This window comes from Chrysemys picta, chromosome 8 (assembly GCF_011386835.1).
Source record: "Chrysemys picta bellii isolate R12L10 chromosome 8, ASM1138683v2, whole genome shotgun sequence".
Classification (NCBI taxonomy): domain Eukaryota; kingdom Metazoa; phylum Chordata; order Testudines; family Emydidae; genus Chrysemys; species Chrysemys picta.
Genome location: NC_088798.1, coordinates 59387365 through 59414218, shown reverse-complemented (window position 1 = coordinate 59414218; position 26854 = coordinate 59387365). Strand labels below are relative to the sequence as shown.

At 50.4% G+C, this 26854-nt stretch overlaps 1 protein-coding gene across 1 annotated transcript in view; it reads left to right on the top strand.

Moving 5' to 3' along the window:
• The window catches only part of PAPPA2 (pappalysin 2), a 184345-nt gene that overhangs the window by 35169 nt on the left and 122322 nt on the right, over positions 1–26854 (top strand). Inside the window, exon 4 of the mRNA XM_065553642.1 lies at positions 16316–16461. Coding sequence (XP_065409714.1) covers positions 16316–16461 — 146 coding nt within the window. The remainder of the gene's footprint in view (positions 1–16315; positions 16462–26854) is intronic.

The window sequence follows — 26854 nt, the reverse complement described above, 5'->3', positions numbered from 1 at the left end:
TGACAGAGCTGTGGTATTATGTTCTGCACCTCTGTGTGTGAGCAAAGGGAAAAGCTACATGGGTCTTCAATGCATCATTTCGGCATAGAATTGTGCATGCTGTATAATTAGCAGGACACAGGAGTTTTATTAGAAAGGGTCCTGTCAATAGCGAGCTGGGTTAGGAGAGCCATCCATGCGTTTGTTATCTGCATGTACGCCGGGTACAGTGAGTGTGGTCTGTGTCCAGTGTAGCTGTGCTGAACAGTCGAAGTAGTAGAGAGCTCTGCTTGGTAGAAGGGTGTTTGCGAGATCTGTGGATTACTCTGAGGGGTGTGACAGAGCCTTGACTGTGATAGAGGCAGATGTATGTTTTCCACCATCTAATGTGTGCGAGGAAAGGGGAGAGGTGCATGGGTACATGCAGGACGTAGTATGCATCGTTTCTCTGGAGAATTGGCTCAGTTAAGTCAATAGCAGGACACGGGGCTTTTATTCAGGGTGGATAAAAATCAAGGATTTTTTTTAAAAATCAAAATTTTCTGATAAAATGCTTTTTGAGGAAAAAACCTATCTAAAGATAGTTTTAATTAAGATACTTTATAGCTCAAAGATATCTCATCATGGAATAGGGATTATAAATTCTAATTCTATAGCATGAGACAATATATTCATGTAATGATTAAGAAAAGTTTTGTAAATGAGTTCCAATAGTTCGTGGATTAGGGACCCAATCTTATGGGGTTCCACAGGCTTCTGAATAGATTATTTAGGTTAATCTTTCTATCTACCCAATGGGACTCAGTGCTCAGTCTAGAAGATACTATCAGAGATGCTTAGTTTTGCAGTTCTCAAACTGTGGATTTGTGTCTCCAGAGGTAACATGCTTGTTAACAGCAAAAATGTTTTTAAATAAATCAATAAATAATATATAGAGGTGAGAAACAACAGACCTCAACTCTATTGTCCATCTTCAAATTTGTGTACACAGAGTCAATCTCTTACCTCTCTCTAAAAGTGCAAAGTTTCAGAAAATTCAATGAATAGAAGATTGTTGGGAGTGGAATAGGTCTGGACAAGGAGAAGAAGTCTGGAGATAAATGTGAGAAGCAAGGGACATATGCTTGTTTTGTTAAAATATTGTATGTTTGCTGTTGAAGAAAAAAATCCAGAATACTTAACGTTGTTGTTTTAGTTAAATAAAACAACTGAAATGTCTGTCCGGTGATGTTCTCCTCCTAATACAGCCTGGCAAGAAAATCCTCCAACTAGTAATGATTAACCTGTTGAATTAGAGATAGTTCACCTCCCTGTGACTTCATAAATATCTGCTTCAATTACCTTTGGTAAATGAAATAACCAAACACTCATTCATTTTCTGATATAGCTGTAAAACTAATCTGAAAAGTTTTCAAAATAAATCACTGTTTAAAAATGTATAGCATGTACCTTCTAAAAATGAAATCTACATCTATCTCTGAGTTGTGAAGAATATGTATTAAGGTTATAACAACCAAGAAGAATGCACTTTTATGTAGAAAACCATGATTAAATTGAGTATTCCTGAGTAGTGATTTAAATTGTGATTTAAATCAATTTTATTTAAATCAAATCCACCCTGCTTTTATTAGAATGGATACAGTCAGCAGTCAGGTTTCACATGACAGGGTTCTAATGCTGTAAGGATAGTGAAGTGTAGGGGTAGGTGGAGGGGATCACCAGCGGGTCAGTGGAAGGGATCTGTAAAAGGTGTGAAGTGGTTCTTAAGTTGTACACAGATTGTATTCTTCGTCCTGTCCCCTAATAGCCTAACATGGATCCGGCGGGGGACTGAGGGTGCAGGATGAAGGTCCAGTGATCCCCATGGAGAGACACCCAGTGACTTCAGTGGGTTTTGGATCAGGACCTGAGATTCTAAGCTGCACGGACAGAGAGACTTTTTCTTTTCCCCTGAGAACTGTGCTTTAAAAGTTTGCTGTGAACTTCAGGATGTTGGGCTATAGCAATTTGCCAGCAGGGATCTGATGGTCAGAGATCTCCCCGCCCCCACAGCAGCAGGCAAAACTGGGCTGTGCCGCCTCTTCACTGGGCCAGCTGAACAAAAGAGGAAATGAAAAGCAGGTATAAATCAGCACAACTTCAATAAAACTAGGCTGATTTACACCAGATGAGGGTCTGGCCCTAAAATGGGACTTCGGGGGTTCTTTCACTGGAACATTTTGGAACTCCCATTTTAAACCATTTTGAAACAGTACCATGAATCCAAAAAGTTAAACCTACCTGGGATTCTTTATCTTGGTGTCTGTACTAGAATGAGTTGCCTCTGTCAAAGCCTGCACGCTGAAACTACATGGATGCAAACAACCTTGTGTGTTCCCCCCGTCCTCCTCCCTCCCTGTACGTGTTCTGTATAAGCCAAACATTCAAAAAGTCAGCATCAACATATTATCCCCTCCCAGACGTGGCCTGATCCAAAGGCCGAGGAAGTCAGTGGGAGTCTTTCCACTGACTTCAATAGGCTTTGGGTCAGAGCCATAGAGAAGAGTCCAGTGCTCCAAGGGTGAATGCAGCCAAGAGCAGCCTAGTCTCTCTGAAGCTATGTCCAAAGGTAGAAGAGAGCGGTGTCTAAGGCGCATGAGCTCCTGCCCAGCACTGGTCCCTCCCTCCCATCACAAGCATGAGTGCCAAACTGCATCTTTTCTACTGTCTCACGTCACTGGCTCCTGGTATATACCAAATGAAATGTGCGTTTCTAAGATTTTAGCAGCCAGCCCTCTGTAAAGTAGTTGAACATCTGATATTGCTGTTTCTCTTTCTTCCATGTCCTTTATTTCTTTCCATATCTGCTCCCAACTCTTTCCCCTCTGTCTTTTCCATTGTCAGTTTTACCTCTTATTAATGGATTTATTTCCCCCCTCCTTTCTGTACAGGCCAAATGTTCAGCCAGGCCTCAGGCTGTCGTCATGAACGTGGTGTAAATGCTTCAATTGCTAGGTGAATCGCTAGATGCATTTGGGTGCGTTTTGGAGCTGCAGACGCCTGTGCATGCACTTCAGACGGGCATTTTCAAAAGAACTCAGTAGCTATGTCTGCACTGCAGCTGGAAAGTATCATTTCCACCTTGGGGAGAGGTACCCTGCTGGCTTTGATTGAGCTTGCATGTTAAAACCAGGGTGTAGCCGCGGCAGCACAGGCGGTGGCATGGGCTATCCACCTGTGCACAGTCCCATCTGAGAACCTAGGTAAGTACTTGGGTGGCTATGTCTCTAGCTGCAGTGTAGTCATTCCCTTTGTTGGGCTAATTCTGTCCTCAATGGGAAAGCTCCCGTGATTTCAGTGGGAACAGTTTTAGGCCCACACTGAGAGCTTTGGAAAAGCCCGCCCTTCAAATCCTCACTCCGGTGTACGTACAAGAGTTAGAATTTTCACCCACAAGTCCATTTGTCCAGTGGCAGATCTCACGTACAAGGACTAGGATTGCTGCAAGTGCATGAAAAGGTTACTGCCCCTAGGACCTTGTAGTCATGTCTTCTGCATAAACGATGGCAAATATGGCACAGGTTGTCCACAGGTAAAAGTTTACAAGGTGTTAGGTGCTTCCATTTGCCTGGATTCTTGGCTAATCCCCCAAGTGTATTTATTGTTTAGGGTCTGTCTACACTGCAGTTAGACACCCACGGCTGTCCCGTGCCAGCTGACTCTAAGGGGCTGTTTAACTGTGGTGTAGACATTCTGGCCCAGGCTGCAGCCCGAGCTCTGGGATCCTCCCATTTCACAGGGCCCTAGAGCCCAGGGTCCAGCCCAAGCCTGGTTCAATGGGACTCAGGAGACTTGGGTTCAGTTCCTAGCTCTGCCACAGACTCCCTGCATGACCTTGGACAAATCACTTAAATCTCTCTGTGCCTGAGGTTCCCTTCTGTAAAGTGGGAATATTAGTTCTTCCTTTGACTGTCTTGTCTATTTCGATTGTAAGCTCTTTGGGGGCAGGGACTGTCTGTGTTTGTGCAATGCCTAATACAATGGGGCCCTGATCTAGGCTGCTGCTATGATGCAAAGAATAGTGATTGATAGTGAGGAGAGGGCAGGTGTGGTACAACCCTGAGGATTGCTTCAGGGTAAGGGAGAAGCACTGGAAATGGGAATGTATGGGGCCTGCAGATTGCATTGTGGTAAGAGGTATGCACTGAGAACCCGTAGCCCTGCCGATTGAGTCAGGATGAGCACAGTTGCATTAGTAATGAAAGAAGTGGGGAGTGCTGCAGAGCATGGAGGGGTTGCAGTGGTAATAAGGAGAGAGCAGAGATGCTGCACCCTTGTGGGTTGCCTCAGGAGGTTTCATTGTAGATGCAAGTCTGGGCGGTCCATGAATTGGTAACTGGGGCTTGGGGCTCCGGAAGCAATGGAGACTGCACTGTGGCTTGTGAATCGCCGTGGGGTAGAGGGATGCACTGCAGGCCGTGTGTGTGGTGGCGGAGGAGTAGGGCACGCATGCTGCAATGCTGTGGATTGCCTCTTGGTACTTAAGTTGCAGTGGTAAGGGGGAAAGGGTTAGGGTTGCCCCGAATCCCACACAGGAAGTGATTTGCAGGTATGGGGCAGGGAGGGCATTGTTATTGCTGCAGTTGGAGAGAGAGAGGGAACGTGAGAGCCCCGTGGATTGCACACAGGAGAGGCACTGAGAATGGGGGGGATAGCAGAGCAGAAGAGAGGATTTGCATCCAATGCATCGCCTCTGCAGACAGCGAGACAGCTCTGCGATCCAGCTGTCCCTTCCCATTAGGCCTCTGCAGCTCCTTCTCTCCACTGAAGAGAAATAGCTTGCAACATGCAGGCTGGTTGTTGGCGTCAGCCGTGGTCTGCTGTGCCCCATGTGAGGAGAGGTCAGGTGGTTCCTATTGAGTCAGCGGCTTGATCTCTCTCGTCTGTCTCCCTTCATGCCTCCTTTAATCAGCCTCACTGCAGCCTTGCTTTCCCTGTTGACAGCCTCCGGTTTCCATGCTGTGCCTGTGTGCTCGACCCGCCTCCCCCAGCCCCACCCCCCCGCCCAAGTCCCATCTCTTACTCTGCTTTCTAGGAAATGTGAGTCTGGAGTTTAGGGCTCAGTCTCTGAGCCTCGTTCCTTATCCGGCACCCTGCTCCCTGTGACATGGTGCTACCATGAGGCATTTGGGCTGGGAATCGATGGGACAGCATGGTGAATTGGTTTTCTGTTTTGTAAGAGAATTTAGCTCTCGGGAAGGAATGTGCTGGATTCGCAGCCCTGGAGGCTGGAGCCCTCTCGCCCCAGGGCTGGCATTGGGCAAGGTTCTGCCATGGAGGGACCACCTACAGGGTTGATCCCTCACTGGCTCCTTGGCAACGCTGGTGAGATTGGCAACAACTCTACCTGTCGGTGTGGGGGTCTCCGTGGTGTAGGTCCCTCTCCACTGGGAACTCCGCCGAAACCCCAGGTCACTGAGCAGCCAACAGAAAATGACGTTTGGTCACTTAATGCACCAGGCCAGATTCAGTCCAGTGACTCAGAGGAGAGTGATGAGGGGAGACAGCTTGGAAGCTTGTCTGGCTCTGGGTTTATTGGAGGGTGTGGAGGAGTGTGGAAATGGAGGCAAACCTCATAAAAGCAGTGTTATTAAGTGATCCAAGCCTCTGATCCACATCTGATCAGTAGGACATTCAAAGCAGCAAGCTAAGCAGCAGCACAATGCTCAAAGCACTGGCAGGTGAAGGAGGAAAAGGAGGCAAAGGAAGGTGGTTAGCAGAGCCTCCAGTCTGATTAGAGACTGGACTATCCTCAGATATGATTTGCAAACCATCCAGTCTTTTCCACGGAGGGGTGGAGGGAATTCCCCCTCTTATGGTAACGGCCAGAAACTTGGGGGCCAGCGACTGATTGATGCGGATGGTTTGGCATCGTGCAAGAGAAGCATCGAAGTCTGCAAAATATAACGTGAAAAGCAAAGCAAAGGTTTTATTTGAAGGTGATGTGTGTTTCTTGCCAGTGAGGGCCTTCCGAGCTGAACATCTGTCTGTGGTTTGTGCGGGTATGTGTGTACACACAGGGCTGCTTATCATGCGCAAGGGTGCAGCTTGGAACAAACTACCCCGAGGCATGATGCTAATCAGACCCAGCCGGCTCCTTCTACTCCCTCAGACAGCTGTGTGCACTGCTGGAAGCTCCCAGCTGTAAATGCATCTGGATTTTCTGCTCTTGCTCTCCGATAGCCAGAGCGACTCCCTGGCTGGCAGCAAATAGAAATGCTTCATCTGCACTTGCTTATATTTCTATTTCTTAAAAGCATGTCGACAGGCTCCCATCCTGTGCCCAGAGCAGTATTGCCTAATGATCTGCTCCCCAGCTCAGGCAGGTGGATACCCATGTGTAAATCTAAAAGGGATCTCTATAGTTTTCCAGAGTCAGACCCAAACCCTGCTTTTTCCGGGCATAATCCAGCCTCTAACTATTGGGGATCAGGAGGGAACCGTCCCTGGGGGCAGATTATTTTATCCAATCGCCTCTAACCACAGGGTTCTTCCTCTAGAGCAGCCGGTGCTTTGCATGGTCAGAGACAGGACACAGGATGAGATACACCCCTGCTCTGATCCATTCTGGCACTTCCTATCTTCCTATCTCAAGCCTCAAGCCATTCCCTCCTCATCCCTTGCCCAAAGGGAAAAGGTGGGCTTCGCAACATGTCCACAAGGATCAGGGGCCAGCAGCCATAGGGCCTTCAGGTAGAATGCCCTGCCAGCACCCCTGCTTATGGTCACTCAACCACCTGTGTTGCTCAGGACACTGGCTCAGTCCAGTTGATGGTGAAGGGGCCGGCAATGGTAAATCACTGTGCCTTTCCCCAGGGAAATACGTTGATGGGTTTTTCTCTCTGTCAAAATTGGTGGAACTTGGTGCTTATGAAAGTGATGGATGGGTAGCACTGGCTAGAGCCAGGGACTCAAACCATGCTGCTATCACAGTGCACCTCAATCCACACCCACAGCTCACCTATTGGCCCTATCCTGGCTCCCACGCACTGCCAGTGCACCTGATCTGCAACTCCACGGCCATTCCAGTGCTGCATAGCCACATGGCTCTCCCTGTGCACCTCTGTCCTCACTCACAGCACCCCTTGCTATTGCAGTGCTGGGTCCCACATACAACTCTGCCAATGCACTTCAGTCCTGACCTGCCGCCCCACAGCTCTCCCCAGGCTGAATATGCTCACAGCTTTGCCAGTGCATCTCAGCCCTTGCCACGCCTACCTGCTGTTCCAGTTCAGAAGCCAGATTTCCCTCCTGCAGGGTACAAATAACTCCCATTAACGTAAACAGGAATTCCCCATGCTATGGGGAACAACTGGGGCCCTGGGCCCCTCGCGTATCTGCACTGCATCTCCGTTTCCCCACCCCCCAATCAAAGGCCTTCGCACAGCGCTTCTTCTCGAACATGAAATGACGTCTTTGACTTCACACTGGCAGCAACAGCTGCTTTCTAGGTCCCCCATCAACTGGCAGTGTCTGTCCCTAAGAGATGTGTCATCAGGTCCAGGTGGCTATGTGATGCTCTTATCCCATGTGCACACACCCGCATTTAAGCTCTTGGGCCCTAGTCCAAGCCCATAAAAGCTTGTGAGGGGTGGTTCCTATTGACGGCAGTGGATGTTGGTCAGGAACTTTGTGCCTCTCTAGATCCTGAGAGAATGTCTGGCTATCCTTCAACCATCCCTGATCCTTTCAGGCATGCTTTATCGTTCCCATGCGACCAGACTCTCTCCCCAGTTTAGCGGCAGCGCTTTGGATGTGACGACATTGTGCTCTTGCAGTGACGCGTCCATGGACGTGGATGGCACCTTGACAGGTGCTGCCCTGGAGACTGAGCTGTTAATCTGGAGTCTCCAAGCTGAGTTGGATGTGGGACCCTCTCACTCGACCAGCAAAGGAGAACCTCAGTGAAACAAACTAACCCTGGTCACAACACTGCGATGCCTCAGGCTGGTCCGGCATGATGACCAAGGGATCTCAGGGATGCTCTGTACTATGAGATCACACTATCACTGTAAGGATGGGTGGGAGTCTCATGCCAGCGACCAGTGCTGGGCAGGAGCTCGTGCACCTTAGACACCGCTCTCTTCTACCTTTGGATATCAGAGAGACTAGGCTGCTCTTGGCTGCATTCACCCTTGGCACGTTGCAAATGCTCTGCCAAAACGCCTACCTAATCACAAGCACCATGGGCAGCCCAGCACCAACTGCTGGGAAGCCCTTCCTGGAGACACCACTTCCGTCAGCAGGGGCCGGGGAACAGAGAGCCTCCCTGGTTGGCAGGGGCAGGAGAGAAGACTTTCCCTGCAGAATGGGAGCTTGGTGAGGGACATAAAAAGACAGCCAGAGTCTCAAATGACTTCAGCAGCTTGGGCGCTTAGCTTGGAGCTGGTTGGCTCAAGTATTTCCCAGTGTCTGTGGAGGGTACTTGGGGAGCTTGCTCCCAGCCCCACATCTTCACTGGCCTGTCGGCAGGGAAGGAGCTCCTATTTTTGAACAGCAATGGAATTCCTGTGGAGTTACACACTGCGTCCTTAGCAATACCCAGAGAATTCAGCATGATTTATGTTACAGCACGGGATATGTGCTGGCCTCAAAAAACTACGCATGGGCTGGGGTGAAAAGATACTTTCCCATCTGATATCTGGAATGGGGAGAAGACTTAATGAGACCTAGAAATATGCAAATACGCTGCTCTGGATGCCAGAGACTGCAGTGAAAGCTCACCCCTCCCCCCCAGCCTGGGAGGCTGTTTTGTGCCCATGCCATCGACAGGGTCCTGAATCTTCCCATCATCTAGTTTATTAGTTAAGCTTACTTATTCCCTCCTCCCTCCCAGAAAAGGGCTTCTGTAATACAGACAGACCCCGGTCGTCAGTGGGCGGGATTGAACCTGCAGGCGGAATTGAACCTCTGACCTCTGGAGCTTAGTGCATGAGCCTCTACCGCATGAGCTAAAAGCCAAGTGGCTGTTAGCTAAGGCTGTAGAGCAGACTCATTTTATCTCTCTCTAAGTGGTCTCGGTGCCACTAGATGGGACAGAACACCACACCCAGGGGGTGTGTGGGTTACACTTGCATCACAGATGCACCCTCCAGCTCCTAGAGCCTGCACTGACCAAACACAGCACCACGCCCCTTCCCTTCTCCTGGCTACGCACAAACAACGCTCCCTCCCCTGCGGTGGAGAAGCCTAAGCAGATGAAAGCAGCAGCAGCCCTGTCCCTACAGGCTGTGGTGTTAACTCCCCCATAGAGCCACATGCCCAGTGCATGTCACAGAGCAAGCAGAGTGACACCTCCATGCCTGCACGCTGTGAGGGCATTGCAGCTACAAAGGTGCAGAGCTGAATGCATGGCACAACACAATGAGAGTGGCACCTCTACCCCTGCAGGCTACAGTGCCTTGTGCATGGCATAGCGTGAGGAGATGCGTACCTGTAGTGTAGGAGGATGTTTCATTTGCAAGACCACTACAGTCATATATGTTCTCTACCCCTGCTTACTAAATTCTCCTCCAGTTGATTTCATCAGGGTTGCACTGGGATAACCTAGGGGAGAGCTTGGCTGATGCTCACCAGTAGCCTGCATACTTGGATGAAGAAACACTTGTTTTGCTTCATTTGGAAAACCCGATGGCTGTTCCTTTTTCTCCTTCAGCCTGTGTTTTATTCCTCGTTGTTTTTGTACTCCTTACTCCTGGATGTCAGCTCACACCAGCCTGCCGGCCGTGTGTGTCGTCCAATTTGGAATCCTCCCATTTGGGGGAGCTGGGAAGTTATTTGGGGAATGGGGGGAGGCTTGTAGCTTGACCAGTGTGTGGAGGCAGAGGGAGGTGGGAGGCTGATCCCCCCCATCCCTCAGGAGAAAATAACGGAACTGCCGAGGACGAGGGCTAGCATAACTTTGGCAGCTGAGCCAACGACAGGCGGAGACGCCAGTTGCATGCTCATAGGGGAATTGAGGGAAATCAGAGAATTGTCCATTCCAGAGATGTTTTGGTCTCTCTAGCGTCTTTGGGGAGATTGGCGGGAAGATCTGTGTGCTTACGCTGCTGCTGTGGGAGAAATCAGGGACCATTCCTCTCTCTAGCCCATCACTCACCCCCTAACATGGCCCTGAACTGCACAAGTCTCTCGAGGGAGGAAATTATAGTTCCTCACAATTAAGGGTAGAAAAAAAAAATGTTGCTGGTGTCAGGGGACCAGCAGGCGACGGCCAGAAAAACATCATGTCTCCAGAAGAGTGGCGTCAGGAATATCCCTCTGAACACTGCTGACGTCAGCCCCCGGAATCTGGATGGCTCGGGAGGGCTTGGGGCTGTTTTTCCAAGATATCACAGGTCAAGAAGCAATGTTATTTTTAAAACCTGGGTCCCCCGAGCAGCCCATGTGCATGAGGGAGCTTTTCTCCTACCTCCATTCCTGTTATGTTTGTGCTTCTGTTCCTTCTGAGTCATGCCACAGAAATGTCCTCCAGGTTTATTTATGGGCTCAGGAAGGGATTTTCTTCCCCCCTCCCAATGTGCTTTGTGTGTTTTTTGGTTGGTTGGTTTGTTTTCGTCTCCTTCCTCTGAAGCATCAGAGATGGCCACCGCTAGAGATGGGACACTGGCCTGGGTCGGCTGGTGCTCTGAGGTGGCACCGAGCATTCTCTCTCTCGGGTGCTTGGCTTGCTGGTTCTTGCTCCCGTGCCCTCACCATCTGTGAGGTCAGGAAGGAATTTCCCTCAGGTCAGATCGATAGTGAGCTTGGGGGGAGTTTCACCTTCCTCTGCAGCCGGAGGTACGGGATGTTTGTCGGGATCGTGTGGGTACATCTCACCTAATCAATTGGCTGACATTGCAGGGGCCTCCGGCGTTGGTGCATCTCGGTCCCTTGTGTTCTCAACCTGTGTCACATAATAGTGTCGTCTCCAGAGGGTTTCAATACTTGGTCTAGTTGGTGTGGTGGTATTTAGTGTGTGGGTGCCGGGTGCTGTTGATGGCCTGCATTATGCAGGAGGTCAGGTGGGATGATCTGGGAGTCCCTTTTCCTGATCGCTCCTGCCCTCGTGATGAGATGGTGTCATCATGGCGCATGTTGGGGACGGCCTGGCGAGGCAACGTATATGGATCAGATTGTCCTAACTTTGCTGCTCTCTGTGACTTACATGGCAGGGGAAGTGTTTTCTGGAAATGCTGCTTGTGATGAGAAGTGGGGGAACTTGGTAAGAAATGGGGTCCTCTCAGCCCCACCCTGGAGCACAACCACTGGCTCCAGACAAGGTTTCCCAAAGTGACTAGTGATTTGGGGGTGACTCCGTTTTTGGGGCACCTGAGACACCGTCAAGGGGCTTGATTCTCAGAGGAAACAGACTCAGTGCTTTGTGAAAACAGGCACCTGGAGGTGGTTTCAGTTCGGGTACCCAAAAATGGACGTGCCTGATATCACTAGTCAATACTGAAAATTTTGGCCATTTCAGAATCCAATTCAAAATGTCCTCTTTGGTTTTCCAGTGCCCCGTGGGCCTGCTTTTAGCCTGCTTCAGGGGCCTTGTTTCTCTCTTCCAATCCCTTTCTGCTCCCGCATTCTGCCAGCCACAGCCTCCTCTATGTCCCTGGCATCCAGAGTAGCGTATTTGCATATCTCTAGGTCTCATTAAGTCTTCTCCCCATTCCAGATATCAGATGGGAAAGTATCTTTTCACCCCGGCCCATGCGTAGTTTTTTGGTCTCTCTGCCGTCACTGAATGCTGCAGCTTCTGTGAAAGCCGGTATATAAAGTACAGTTGCATTTTTTGTTTGCCTGCATGAATGGTTGAGGGGAAAGCGGGGGAGGGGCGTTCCCTTGGTATCTAGCTCCCAATAGGGAGAAGTGGCTGCATTCTCTTCACAATATCTCCCTACCATATAACTTTCAAGCTGCCAATTGCTACGGAAAGATCATGATAGCATGTGATAAATGAGGCCTTTTTCACCATTAATGATTTTATCAGCATTGTTCTGTATATTTATTCTCTAAAATGCTACATTCCCATGGTGGTGTGTTTTTTCTCCCAGAAATCTGTTGCTCCAGGTCACTCAGGGCCTGATCCAAAGACTTTCTAGTCAATGGGACTCTTTTTACTGACTTCAGTGGGTCGTGGATCAGACACTGTGTCCTTTGAGTGGACACAGAAAATATGTCCCTCTTATTTGCTGGGGCTGGTTATCACCATATTGAGGTGGCTAATGGGATTCATGAATGCATTAGCAGTGAGAGCTTTGTGGTGGGGCAACAACTCACTGGTGGGCGCCTCCTGCTGGTTGTCCAGGGAATTAGCTCTTCCAGCCCGGAGCGCCCTGTGCAGGCCGGTGTCTCACCTGCCGCTGGCCCCCGTGTCCTTCCCAGACCCTGTGCCCTTTGCCCAGGGGTTCTGCCCACCGCAGTACTCCCTCATTCTAGGTGTCCCCTCCCAGGGGAATCCCCAACCCTCTATCCCCACCTTGCCTCAGTGGCTACTGCCAGTCATCATCTAGCCCCCACTCCCTGCGCAGACTGCAGTCTATAAACCACTCATCATCGGCAAGGGGGGTTGGAGCAGCTGCCTCTGCCTTTATCTGGGCTGCCCCTCTGCAGCCCTAGTACCCTTTTGTGGGCCCTTAGCTTGGCCTGCAGCCTGGGGCTTTGCTAGGCTGGAGCTCCCCCAGCTCCCTCTGCTCTTCCCCAGCACTGCTCCACCCTAGATACCCTTCTCAGCTTCCCCAGCAGCCAGGTCCTTCTCTCTCAATGAAGCCAGAGAGAGTCTCTCTCAGCCCTGGTCTACACTATGAGTTTAGGTCGAATTTAGCAGCGTTAGATCGATTTAACCCTGTACCCGTCCACATGACGAAGCCATTTTTGTCGACTTAAAGGGCTCTTAAAATCAATTTCTTGACTCCTTCCCGACGAGGGGATTAGCGCTGAAATCGACCCTGCTGGGTCGAATTTGGAGTAGTATGGACGTAATTCGACGGTATTGGCCTCCGGGAGCTATCCCAGAGTGCTCCATTGTGACCGCTCTGGACAGCACTCTCAACTCAGATGCACTGGCCAGGTAGACAGGAAAAGCCCCGCAAACTTTTGAATTTCATTTCCTGTTTGGCCAGCGTAGCGAGCTGATCAGCACAGGTGACCATGCAGAGCTCCTCAGCACAGGTGACCATGGAGTCCCAGAATTGCAAAAGAGCTCCAGCATGGACCGAACGGGAGCTACTGCATCTGATCGCTGTATGGGGAGACGAATCCAAGGGGATGAAGGACATAGATTATAAAAGGCACCCGCAGCAGTGATGCATGAAGCCTACCAAAGAACCAGAGGGGCAAATGGCCAGTCCGGGTCAGAGCCCCAGACATGCCGCTTCTATGATGAGCTACATGCCATTCTAGGGGGTGCCCCTACAACTACCCCACCCCTGTGCTTCCCTCCTCCCTCACCCTTCCTGGGCTACCTTGGCAGTTATCCCCCCATTTGTGTGATGAATTAATAAAGAATGCAAGAATTTGACACAACAATGACTTTATTGCCTCTGCAAGTGGAGATCAAAGGGGGGAGGGGAGGGCGGTTGGCTTACAGGGAAGTAGAGTGAACCAAGGGGGCGGGTTTTCATCAAGGAGAAACAAACAGAACGTTCACACTGTAGCCTGGCCAGTCATGAAACTGGTTTTCAAAGCTTCTCCGATACACAGAGCACCCTGCTGTGCTCTTCTAACCACCCTGGTGTCTGGCTGTGTGTAATCAGTGGCCAGGCGATTTGTCTCAACCTCCCACCCCACCATAAACGTCTCTCCCTTACTCTCACAGATATTGTGGAGCACACAGCAAGCAGTAATAACAATGGGAATATTGGTTTCGCTGAGGTCTAACCGAGTCAATAAACTGCACCAGCGCGCTTTTAAACGTCCAAAGGCACATTTTACCACCATTATGAACTGCTCCTTACTACTGTCCAGGCTTCATGAGCCATGGGAGCAAGGGGTAGGCTGGGGTAGGTGCGACCGCGCAGTGCTGCTGACTGGGAGAGCAGCCTGAGGCAGAAGCCTCCAGCTGGCATGATATTCCAGGTAGGACTGAATCTCCATTAGACGAAACTTAAAGAAGAGAATGACCTGGAGTCATTCCCATTTTTGTTCACATGTCCCCAACCAACTTGGCCAGAGCACCCACGGGACGACGACGATGGCTAGCAGTCGTATTGTACCGTCTGCTGTCCGCATGTCAAGGCAAGGGGATGCTGCTGTGTAGCACTGCAGTACCACGTCTGCCAGCAGACCCAGGAGACATACGGTGACAGTGAGCTGAGCAGGCTCCATGCTTGCCGTGGTATGTCGTCTGCACAGGTAACCCAGGAAAAAACGGCGAGAAACTATTTTTTGCCGTTGCTTTCACAGAGGGAGGGAGGGAGGGGGGCCTGATGACATGTACCCAGAACCACCCGCAACAATGTTTTTGCCCCATCAGGCATTGGGAGCTCAACTCAGAATTCCAATGGGTGGCGGAGACTGTGGGAACTGTGGGATAGCTACCCACAGTGCAACGCTCCGGAAGTCGATGCTAGCCTTGATACTATGGATGCACACTGCCGACTTAATGCGCTTAGTGGGGACACACACAATCAACTGTATCAAGTCGATTTCTAAAAAATCGACTTCTATTAAATTGACCTAATTTTGTAGTGTAGACATACCCTCAGTCTCTGGCCCTCAGCCCTCTCATAGGGCCAGCTGTGGCCTGACTGGGGCGTGGCCCCCACCTGTGGCTGCTTCCCCCAATCAGCCTAGCTTTTCCCCTGCCCCAGCCCTCTCCCAGGGCTGTTTTAAGCCCTTCAGGGCAAGAGCGGGGTGACCACCCCGCTACAAGCTTTAATACATGATGATAATGAATCCCTTGGACTGATGGCTAGCTTCGCTCAGGCATCCGCCCAACAGCAGCTGGAAGAAGGAGCCGCTCAAGTGTCATTGGCAGGTGCCTCACAGAGTCTGCCAGGGTAGCCAAGCTCTGGATGCCAGGAGCTGCATCCCAGGGTAGGATGGAGGAACAGAGAGGAGGCTGTTGCTAGCAGAATGCAGGAGCAGAAAGGGATTGGATTCTGAAATGGCCAAAACTTTCAGAAATGACGCATGATTTCAGGCACCTCCATTTTTGGCTGCCCAAACTCTGAGGCCCTTGAGGTGTCTTGGCATGCCTGTATATGCATATCTCTTGGTCTGATTGATTCCTCTCCTCACTTCAGATATCAGGCGGGAACATATTGTTTCACCATGGCCCATGCTTAGTTCTTCGGTCCCTCTGCCATCACTGAATGCTGCAAAGTGGAGGCAGGAGTCCGGTAGGAGCAGGGCAGAGCAGAGATCCAGGTACAGAGCTGGGAGGGGAGCAGGGAAGGGTCAGCATTGAAAGAAGGTGGGTGAGATATGAATGGAGGAACAGAGAGAGAGCAAGGATCTTACTTCAGGTCTGTTTCAGGGAGAGCTCGGCCCCTTGAGAAACCTGGGGGTGTCTCACTGAAACCAATACAGTTATAAGCACCTTTTTCTCCTTTTGGATGAACACCCTTTCTCTCCCTTGAGTTCCCCCTTCTCTCTTTCCTAGAGCAAGTCCCCTTCTCTTCCCGCACAGTGGGGGTGGTCTCTTCCTTTCCTCTCTCTCCCTGGAGTCACCCATTCATCTCTCCTCCCATTTCCTCTCCTCATTGTTCTCTCCTTCCCCCTTTTCTCTCTTCCTGGGGGTCCCCCGGATTCCTGCTGTCCCAGGACAGGTACACCGCTGCCTCGATATAATGCCACCTGATATAACACGAATTCGGATATAACGTGGTAAAGCAGTGCTCCGGGCAGGCGGGGCTGCGCACTCCGGTGGATCAAAGCAAGTTCAATATAACGTGGTTTCACCTGTAACACGGTAAGATTTTTTGGCTCCCGAGGACAGCGTTATATCGAGGTAGAGGTGTACCTTCTCTAAGAGCAGAATTCAGTCTTAACTAGGGAGAGACTATAAATAGCAAGAATTATTTATATTTGTTTGGTTGCATCTCTGCCCAAGCCCTTTAACTAACATGATACGACTCCGCATTAAGGTAACGAATTAACAGTCTGGTTGGACGTCTCCCTAAAACTGGCCAAGCCTTCCCAGACTTTCCCAGAATGCACTGGATCTCAAGGGATGGATTCTCTGGGGCTGCTTCTGCTCTGGTTGTTTCAAGGCCTCTCCCAGGGTCCTGTCCTACACCAGTTCAGCACAATCCTACTCCTTCCTGCTGCACTGAGATATCTGCTGACTGTCTCCCGTTCCCTGTCCCTGCAGGGCGTACATGAGCGTGAAGGAGCTGAAGGAGGCACTGCAGCTGAACAGCACACACTTCCTCAACGTCTACTTTGCCAGCTCGGTGCGGGAGGAGCTGGCCGGTGCCGCCACCTGGCCATGGGATAAAGAGGCCCTCAGCCACCTGGGTAAGCCAGTCCCCTTATGTGACTCCCATGTGTCAGCTTCTCCCTCTGTGGCTGGTGCACAGTGGGCAGCTGCCTGCTATAACTCTCATAGGGCATGGGCAGGCAGGTGGGGCCAGCGATCTAATCCAAAGCCCAGTGGAGTCAGTGGCAAGACTCCGATTGACTTGAGTGGGCTCTGGATCAGACCCTGTGGCCTTCAGCATATGCAGTAGAGGCCTGTGCTTTGGAGCTAGGAGTCCTGCGTTCATCCCAACTAGGGGCTGTTATACTTGAGACGGCCAGCCCCTTGGGGTGGGGACGGAGCACAGGAAGAGCGCTTTCCTTAAGACAGGTGCTCCTCTCCAGGGGAGCTGTGATTGGGGGTTCATCTGGAAAGGAGCAAGGGAATCTTAACGTCAGGCCTGACTGTGGCCACACCAAGCGAGTCGGCGCGGACGTGCCAGAGAGGCTCAGAGTAAGAAGGTAAGTGATGTGGATCCATCCAAATTTACTGCCGTGAGCCCCAAGAGAAGCTTTGGAGAGAGATTCAGAAAAGTTCCTTTTTCTCGTTTTGAGAGCAGAGGGGCTACAATTCTGGCCAGAGTGGGGGAGGGGGGGGAGCAGGCAGGGCTGCCCTATGGGCTGTGCAGCTTCCAAGGGGGGTTCTTGTTCTCTCCCCTCCACAGCATGCTTCTGTCTAGCCCTACAGAGCCAGAACTCCCCTGCTGGGGTAGCACACAGAGAGAGGCAGCAGGGGCTGCAGTAGTAGCAACGCTGGGTTCACAGATTAGCTGTGTGTACAATTCACAGGCTTCCTTTTGTGATTTCAAGAGAACTAAAAAAGAGATGTGAACACTTCCAGAGCAGGCCATCAGCACCAGGCATTAGCACCGACGGCTCCTCCTGGCAAACATCAGTACATATGCCAGATCTAGTCACTCTTTTAGATCCTGATCCAACACCCAGCGAAGTTAATGGAAAGATTCCCACTGCCTTCAGTAGGCTTGGGAACAGGCCCCTAAATCAGCCCCAATAAAAAGGTGTGAGCAGGAGGTGCTCCCCCAATGGGGCACAGACAGCTGCTCTTCAAACGGAACTGATGTGGTTCATGTTTCTTCTCTTGTGCATGTCTTTTTCTTTTTCTCTTTCTTCTATTTCCCTCTTTTTTCCCCCTCCCTTCCCTCCCTCTCTCCGCTCTCAGACATTTCTGGCAGAGCCCTTTACTCTTTGCAGTCAAAACATCTTACTGAGCAACACTTAAGTAACTGGAAGTAATTGCTCCCGGCACCTGCATGCCAGACCTTGACCTTCTGCTTTCATAGCGTGGGATGTTCAAACCTTCACATTCTAAACAGCCACTGAAGCGCTGTTTTAAAGTTATTTTTACCAGTTTCCTTTCTTCAGCGTGCTGAATGCTCACAGAGCCGTGGATTTTGGGGCTGGCTTCTCAGCTGCAGAGTGCTCCACTCGCTTGTTGAGGAAGGCAGATCTCCGTGGAATCCATTCCTTTGGCTATCAAGAATCATTTTCAAGGCTCAGCCACTTGTCACTGACACTTATTTTCCTACAACCAGCTCCTCAGTCATACTCCTTCTCTTCAACCCCCTCTGACTGTCCATGTGTATCCCCTATCCCCTCCCTTCATCACCAGGCCTTTCCCGGCTCCTTTCCAGTGCATACCTCTGATTCTGTGTTCCCTAAGAGGCGTGCAGAAGGCAGCGGGTTAGTCTGATGTCTCAAAGCCTTGCATTTACCTCTGGGATCATCCAGCCTGAAATCGTAAGCAGAGCTAGGCACCTGCTGCAACATTTGAGTCAAGCGCTTCAACTAAAGGGGGTGGGCTGGGGGTTAGCTTGGCATTAGAGCCAGAGCTGGGACGTTTGAATCTGGATCTGAACTTTGCCAAAACTCAAGCATGGATTGAAGGCTTTGGTTCAAGCCCGTCTCTTCTTTTGTGAAGGAGGGTGACAGCTTTGCATTCAATCAATAGGTGTTTCCACCACACAGACCTCACTTCACACATTGTAGCATGCATACCTGCCTCAGTTCTGAAGAGGCCTAAGAACAAGCAGACTTCAAAAAACAAAGCTTTTGACAAAGATCCAGATCCTCAAAGGAGCCTAATGCACAGTGGTTTTAATGGGATTTAGGCACCTAAATACCTTGAGAATCTGGATCAAAGTCCCTCACATGAGGCTATTAAAGAAAATAAATAAACATGAAGTGATAGGCAAAGTATTGTAATGGATCAGAAGCTGGTTAAGAGATACCAGAGGGGTAGCCGTGTTAGTCTGATTCCATAAAAAACAATGAGGAGTCTGGTGGCACCTTAAAGACTAACAGATTTATTTGGGCATAAGCTTTTGTGGGTTAAAAAAACACTTCTCCATGCATCTGAAGAAATGGGTTTTTTTACCCACAAAAGCTTATGCCCAAATAAATCTGTTAGCCTTAAGGTGCTACTGGACTCCTCGTTGGTTAAGAGATAGAGAACTGAGTAGGGATAAATGATCAACTTTTAACATGGCAGAAGAGTGATTGTGTGGGATGGCCGAAAGTTCTGGTGATATTTTATGTATTTATTAATATTCTAGAAAAGGGGTAAGCAATGCGGGGTCAAAATTTGCAGATGACACAAAATTATTTAACTCAGTCAAGAGTGGAGAAGACTGTGCATCTTCAGAGGGATGTAACCAAGACAGTTGAGTGGATAACATGACAGCAGATGAAATTCACTTCTGACAGGTGCATGGTAATGCACATTGGAAGGAATACACTGAACTACTAGACCTTCCACTCAGGAAGAAACCCACAACAACTCAATAAAAACCCCTGCGCAATGCACAGCAGTACTCGAAACCACAAACAAAAAGTTGAGGTAAATATAAGTGATGAGAGAGAACAATGCCAGTTTATCCTTCAGTGAGAAGCACTCACCTGGAATATTATTGTGTTTTAGTTCTGATCATACTGGGGGCGCTGGGACCAATACCACCCTTCAGAGTCTGTCCACTTTGCCAGGCAGTCGCCACCTATTTGCCCTTGGAGGGAACCACTGACAGGAGGAGTACTATGCTCTGGTTACAGCTGTTACACCAGAACTAGCTAGACTACCATTGTCATCGCCGGATGAAATGGTGACTTTGACATACCCTTCCCCCCCAGATGACTTCAAGCAGTTCCAAGACTTTCTGCGCCATCTCAAGTGAACTTCAGTTCCCACTAGAGGAAATCCAGGACTCCCAACACAAGCTCTTGGACATCCTCCACACCTTGGGACTATGAGAATAGCCCTCCCTGCCAATGAGGCCATACTGGAACTGTTTAGGACAGTGTGGCACACCTCCGCCACCTGTACACCTACTCCCAAAGGGGCAGAGAGACACTGTTATGTGCCAGCTAAGGGCTCAGAATTTTTATGCTTCGGAAAGATCCACCTTCGTTGTCTTCAAGCATGACTACAGTTGGTATACTCACCAAGCCATCATTCTGGTCACGGTTCTGTTCACGGTTCCTGCCAAGGTACTATCTTCGTTCCTATGTTGGACAAATCCTTCCCACATATGCATGGTAGTCACTTTATCCCCTCTTCTCTGGACAAAACTATAATTACGTCCCTAATAGACTGAGGAGCCCATATGGACAACCGTATGACCCAAGGAAGTCCAGAATGCATATCGATGTCCTGGAACTTTGAGCAGTACAAAAGGCATGCAAGTTCCTTCTTCCATTCATCCACTGTCACCATGTCCTGATAACGTCAAACAACACTATGCCCATATTCTACATCAACAAGCAATGGGGAGGAAAGTCTGCCTCCCTGTGCGCAGAAGCAGTCAACTTCTGCAACTGGTGCATCACTAATCAGATCACCTTATCTGCAGCCTACCTTCTGGGGAAGCAGAATGTGCTTGCAGACTCCCTCCAGCAGATGTTTTGGGATCAACAATGAGTGGGAACTCCATGGCAGGGTGCTACATGACTTTTCACGCAATGGGAAATTCCAACCAGAGATCTGTTCACTTCTCAAACCAACAGCAAGTGTGACACGTATTGCTCCAGAGGAGCTCTAGGTTATCACTCCCAGGGCGATGCTCTCCTCCTCTCCTGGTCAGACCAGCTCAACTATGCTACCACTCTTGTCACAGGTGCTGCACAAGATCCGACAAGACAAGGCGATTGTCATCCTCATCACCCCATTCTGGCCCAAACAGTTTGGTTCTCCAGCCTCCTGCACACATGTTGTCTCATCTGCCGATTGCTATCCTGACCTTTCCAGAGCTCCTGACCCAGTGCAACAGCAAGAACAAACACCCCAATCCATGACTCCTTCACCTCAGGGCATGGTATTTGGATGGGCATCATCCCTAGAACGTCCATGTTCCTCAGCCATGCAGGATATCCTTTCTATTAGCAGAAAGGATTCTACTAGAAAATGTTACCTGGCTAAATGGAAATGCTTCTGCACTTGGACACAGCTAAGAGGCATTATGTTAGAAGCTGCAGACATTCCCTTCATTTTAGACTATAACCTGTCTTTAAAGACATCAGGTCTCTCCCTCAGCTCCCTGCAAGTCCACCTAGCAGTGATCAGTGCATTCCGTCCTCCTACTGAGGGCTACTCCAGTTTTGCACACCCTCTAACCAACCGAGTCTGGAAAGACCTCGTAAGAACCTTTCCACTTCTTCAAAAGATCCCGCCCCAGTGGGACCAGTTCTTGTTCTCTCAGCACTAACAAGTCTCCCCCTTTGAGCCTTTAGCTACTTGCTCCATGGCCCTTCTCTCCATGAAGGTCGCCTTCCTTGTAGCCATCGCTTCAGCAAAAAGCATTGGAGAACTTGGAACAAGGGTGGCAGACCCTCCATTCACTGTGTTCCACAAAGATAAAGTTTCCTTACATTTATACCCCAAAGTAGTTTAGGAGATTCACAGTAATCAATGCATTCACTTACTTGTATTCTTCCCGAAACCACACACGTCTGTGGAACGTAGACTCCGCTCCCTTGATGTGCGACGAGCTTTGACCTTTTCCCTACAGAGAACAAGACCAATCAGGAAGTCCCCAAGATGGTTTATCGCGATAGCAGAGAAAGTCAGTGAGCACGCTACCTCCTCCCAGAGAATTTCTAAATGGCTACCCAGCTGCGTTCTACTCGGCTATCAGCTCTCGAACCTCCCACTCCCTACAGGGGTACAGACTCACTCCACTAGAGGGCAAGCAACGACCAGGTTGTCTCTTCACGATGTAAACCCCCTAGACATCTGTAAAGCAGTCGCATGGAGTTCCATCCACACATTTTCAAAACATTACGGCCTGGTGCAGGACTCAACTGCTGATGCCTCCTTTGGAATGGCAGTGCTCCACTCAACCCTACTGTCCTCATCCTCGCACCCTCATCTTGCTTACGTACTGCTTGTCAGTCACCCACAGTGGAATACAGTAGGGACCATCACTCAAAGAAGAAGAGGAGGTCACTTACCTGTAAATTGAAGTTCTTCGAGAAGCATGGTCCCTCTCTGTATTCCACTACTCGCTCTCCTTTCCCTCTGCTTTGGATCTCCTCTTGATTCAGGGCAGAGAAGGAACTGAAGAGTTGGTTGGTCCGCCCCACCCTTTATCACCTCGGTCAAAAGGACAAGGTGAGCCAGGGCACATGCATGGACCAGCAGATGTCGCTTTCAAAATTCTTTGACTCCAGGTGCATGGCACGCAGGGCTAATGCACAGTGGAATACAATAGGGACCACCCATCTCGAAGAACCTCCGGTTACAAATAAGTTACCTCCTTTTAGTCCAGGACATCACTACAGGGAATAGTAAACTTGTTTGAGTGCCTTAGTGTAGCATGTTTCCTATAAGTGAAAACTTAACTTTGAATTTCCTAGGTTTATAATGTTTGGTTTTGGGATAATTACAGCATCCCTGTAATTTCTTTTTCCTTTATTTTTTTACTGTTAGTTACTTTCAACCTTACATCCATCCAGAAGGCAACAAATTTAAAACTAATGAAAATAAATACTTTTTATATTTACATAATTAACCATTGGAACTCACTGCCACAAGCTATGAAGGCCGAGAGCTCAGCACAGAATGATTCAAGAGGGGGTCAGAGGTTCTTGTGGCTAGTAAGGCTATCCACAATTATTCAGCGTGCCTGCCTCAGGATAGAAGCCAGTCGAGTAAGGCCCTAGGATTTGGAAAAAGTTTCCTTTTGAGCACGTTAGTGCAGTGACGATCCATTCTGGAGCCTTGACGCCTGTCTCTAAATCAGGCCTGGGTGAGGAGGGAGTGTTACATTGGTGGCACTCCACTGGCTGAGAGTAGTAAAGTCCCTGGGTCTATAAGTTCTAGGGAGAGTAGAGAAGGAGCAGCTGGCTCCCTCCCTCCGCCTCCTGCTGTGGGTTTTGTCTGAGTCTTTGCTCTGGCTCCTCTCGCCCCCTCACCCAATCTGAGAGCAGCCCCTCCCCTCCAAATGCAGAGCGCTTAGCTCCAGGGCCCAGGGAGTGGGCACAAGGAGAGTGGCAGGAGACTCCCCACCACCTGCCAGCAGCCTGCAGACTTTGTCTTCCTCGCATCTCCAAGCCCCGGCCCAGCCCATACCCCAGCACTACCTCCATCCCCTGGCCCAGTCCCCACCTCAGCTGCACCACCTTCTCCCTATCATCCCCAACCCCCAGCTCATCTGTACCGCCCTCGCCCGGCACTCCCAGTCCCCACCCCACCAGACCATCCCCCACTCCAGCTGTACCATCTTCCCTCAGCACCCCCAGTCCAACTCCCACCCTAGCTGTACCACCGCCCCCATCGTTCCTCACCCCACCAGCCCATCCTGCACCCCAGCTGTACCAGCCTCGCCCAGCACCCCCAGTCCCCACCCCATCAGCTCATCCCCCACCCCAGCTGTACCCCATCTTCCCTCAGCACCCCCAGTCCAACTCCTCCTGTCTGAACCACTCCCCATAACACCTCACCCCACCAGCCCATCCCTCACCCCAGCTGTCCCACCCTTGCCCAGCACCCCCAATCCCCACCCCACTAGCCCATCCACCACCCTAGCTGAACCACCCTCCCTGGCATCCCCAGCTGCCACCCCAGCATCCCTGGCTCAATGCCCCCCCGCAAACTGCCCGCCTACTGTTTGGATATGTGCCATACAAAATGGCCAAAACCCGCGTCTCGTGACCCAAGTCTCACAATCCTTTGCACCTTTGATTGGGTGGGTTGCAGTTTGATTTTTTTGACCATCGTGCGAGTCACAGACCAATGACGGTTGGAAACCAGAGCTCTACAGCATCTGTCACTGGTCACGGTGAGAGGCAGGACACTGGCCTTGGGCTGGAGACCTCTGTGGGAAGCCCAGGTGCTACAGAAGTGGTGTTGGTGACTCAGGTCTGTCTTCCCTTGGAGTCAGTACAGCAAAGCTCCAACACGGTGGTTGGAGGCACTGGCCTCCTGGAGGTGCAAATTGTTGGATGCTACGTAACAATGGAGTCCTGGAGCACTGGGAACCTCCTTGTGCTTTTCCCCAGGAGTCAGGATGTGAGTGAGCATCTGTGGCAAACCCCAACTCGATGGGTTATGCTCTTCCCTGAAATCCCCTCCGCAGTCTCCAAGCAGTGGAGGTTATTCTTCATGCCCCGCTCCCTCCCCAAAGGCGGGGCCATTTTGTTTCTCTGGGATTCTGGCTGGGAGAGGCTGGGGCCAGCCCCCCTTTTCCCCTCATACTGAGGGAGAGCTGGAGACAGCAGGCTCTCCTTTCCCTCTCTGCCTCCCAGGATGGGGAGGTGGATCCAGGGAGACAAAAGGAGGAAGAAAGGGGACTCCCAAGTGGGCAGACCTTGGTGAGTTCCCTGGCTCAGCACTGGTAACTGGCTGGCCTGATATCAGGGCACAGGGCCTTTGGGAGGTCACTAGTCCACCCAGATTAGCATATGGGCTACTGTCGATGCAAAGGCCTTTGTTACAGTTATTGACTGGACACCTCTAGCTTGCTGAGCAATCTTGAGGCTCAGACCTTAGTGAGTTTGTCTCAGCACCCATAGCTAGCAGGTCTGGTCTCCCGGGACAGGCTGCCATAGGTCACTGGCTCAGCTTCTCCAGCTTGCTGGGGTAATTTTGAGGCACAGCATTGTGTGACATCTCTGGTTCCCCATCTCTAGCTTGCTGGGCTTATGTCAAGGCACAGGCCTGGGGGAAATGATTGGAACACCACCTCTATCTTGCTAGTCTGACGTGAAAGCACAGGCCTCTGGGACATCACTGGCATCTCTATCTTTTTGGGCTTCTGTGTGAGGCCCCTGGCTTGCTGGGATGATGCAAAGGCACAAGACTCTGGGAGATTAGGGTTAGCTCGCTCATCTGATGTCAAGGGCTCTTGTGAGCTCCCTCGCTGAGCACCTCTAGCCCGCAGGCCTGATATGAGGATTTCATTTAAAGCCAATTGAAATCTGTGCCAACAGGATTGCATAAAATGGAGGTGAAGGAGGGGAGAAGGGAGAGACAGCAGTGAAAGGAGGGAGTGGGGGGAAGGCAAGGTGGGGGGAGCGGTTCTGCTGCAGTAGATTTCTATCCTTCCAGCAGCAGCAGATTTTGAACCACTTTCAGGGGCATTGCATTGGGAGACCCCACCCAGGTCCCAAACAGTCAGCATGCTGAAATTTATCTCACCAAGGGGAAGGAGGGAAGGTGGGGGGAGTTCTGGAAATAGTGCAGCATTCTCCCTCTATTTCAGCTCCATCCATCTATCCATCCATCCATCCATCCATTAGCTTTAACAAAAATTGGCTTTCCTTTTGCTGGTGGTGGGGAGCTCAAGCCTGGGGTCTTGGCAAATGCTCTCTGCAGCAACTCTCTCTACTTATTAGAATAATTCTTTATTCCTCTCCCGGGGAAGGGGTTTCATATTTCAGCTCAAAGGTGGGAATATTAGATTACAGGGCCTCTGGTGCCCTGAGCGATCAGACCCGAATGGATCGGTTTGTCATTCCTTGTGGTTAGCGCCACGGGATCAGTGCAGGGCTTTCATATTGCATTCATTTCTTTCTGAGCATTGTTTTCTTTCTGCACGTGCGTCCCACCCTCACCCCTTCCAGCTCTCAGGCAGGGAGCCTCCCGCCTTGCTCAGACTGGGGTTTGGCTGGAGAGAGGCTTTTTTCTCTTGCACTTTTTTTTTGGATTGAAATGCGAAGAAGCTTTGTGTTGGTTTGCTGGCATCTCCATCGACTGAGCGCCCTCTCTTACCCACCCCCATCATGTGAAAGCAGGTCTCTTCTCTGGGCAGCTCCCGGGACATCTCTGGGACATAGAGAGTGGTGGAAGCTGCATGCCGGGTGCAATTGGATCAGAAAATGGGAGGAAGGGGTCAAATGGTGTAACTTGCACCAAACTGGTGCAGAGCAAGGCTCCAATTCATACCTGGGTCAGTGCAAAGTCCAGCGCAGCTATTGAGCTTTCAGGGCCATGTCTCTCTTTAGTCCACTTTTACAAGATACCTGCAGGGCCAACAAGAAAAACATCAGTCCAGTGCCCTCGCCGGCCCACCCCCAGCATGCCCTCTCTGCTGGAGGCTCCGGCAGGGGAAGAGAGGTGCAGAGGTAGCGGGACATGAGGGGGTGTTTTCTGCTCTGGGAGTATTCACCAGGGGGGCCATGCAGTCACTTTGTGGCCCCTTTTCACCAACACAAAGGAGCTGCAGGGTAATTGTGAATTCAGCTGCTGGCGTGTAAAACAAGTGTAATTTACACACCAGTGGGCTCACTGGGGGAACAGTAGGAAAAACAGCTGACAGGAGCAATGGAGCTGCAGAACCGTGCCAAGCCTGCAGAGTGTTTTGAATGTGTCAAGTGCTGCATGGGGGCTGTCACTTCGTTACTGATTATTGTTATTTTTTGAATTCTCTCTGGGGCCACAGCCTGCTCTTTATTGCACTTGTGTCAGTTCCGAGCCACTCCAGCAAGTCATTCTGAATTCAGGCTGGCGGAGCAGAGAGAAAATTCCGACTCTCTAAACCAAATCCTGCACTTCTTAAGCCTCCCTCTTGCACCCCTGTTGGGAGATCACTGGTGGATAATTCAGTCAGTTGCCTGTACTGGTGCCCCTCACTCCCTCCTGTGACCTGCCTGGGGACTCCTGAGGGCTATAATACTTTGGTCTGATTCTAGTTACTGGGCTTGGTGTGGGGCTGGTTGGCTGGAGTTGGTGGCCTGTGAGATACAGGCGGTCCGACTGGATGATCTAGTGGCCCTCTCTGGCTTTAAACTCTACGACTCTAAGGATTGCTTAGGGGATAAATAGAGCAGAATCTAGCCCTGTGCATCTGGTTCCAGTCATACCCTGATATACATCGGGCATAGCTTCACTGAAGTAGTCAGAGTCTCCTGGGTGTAAATCCGGACACACTGAGGTCAGAGTCAT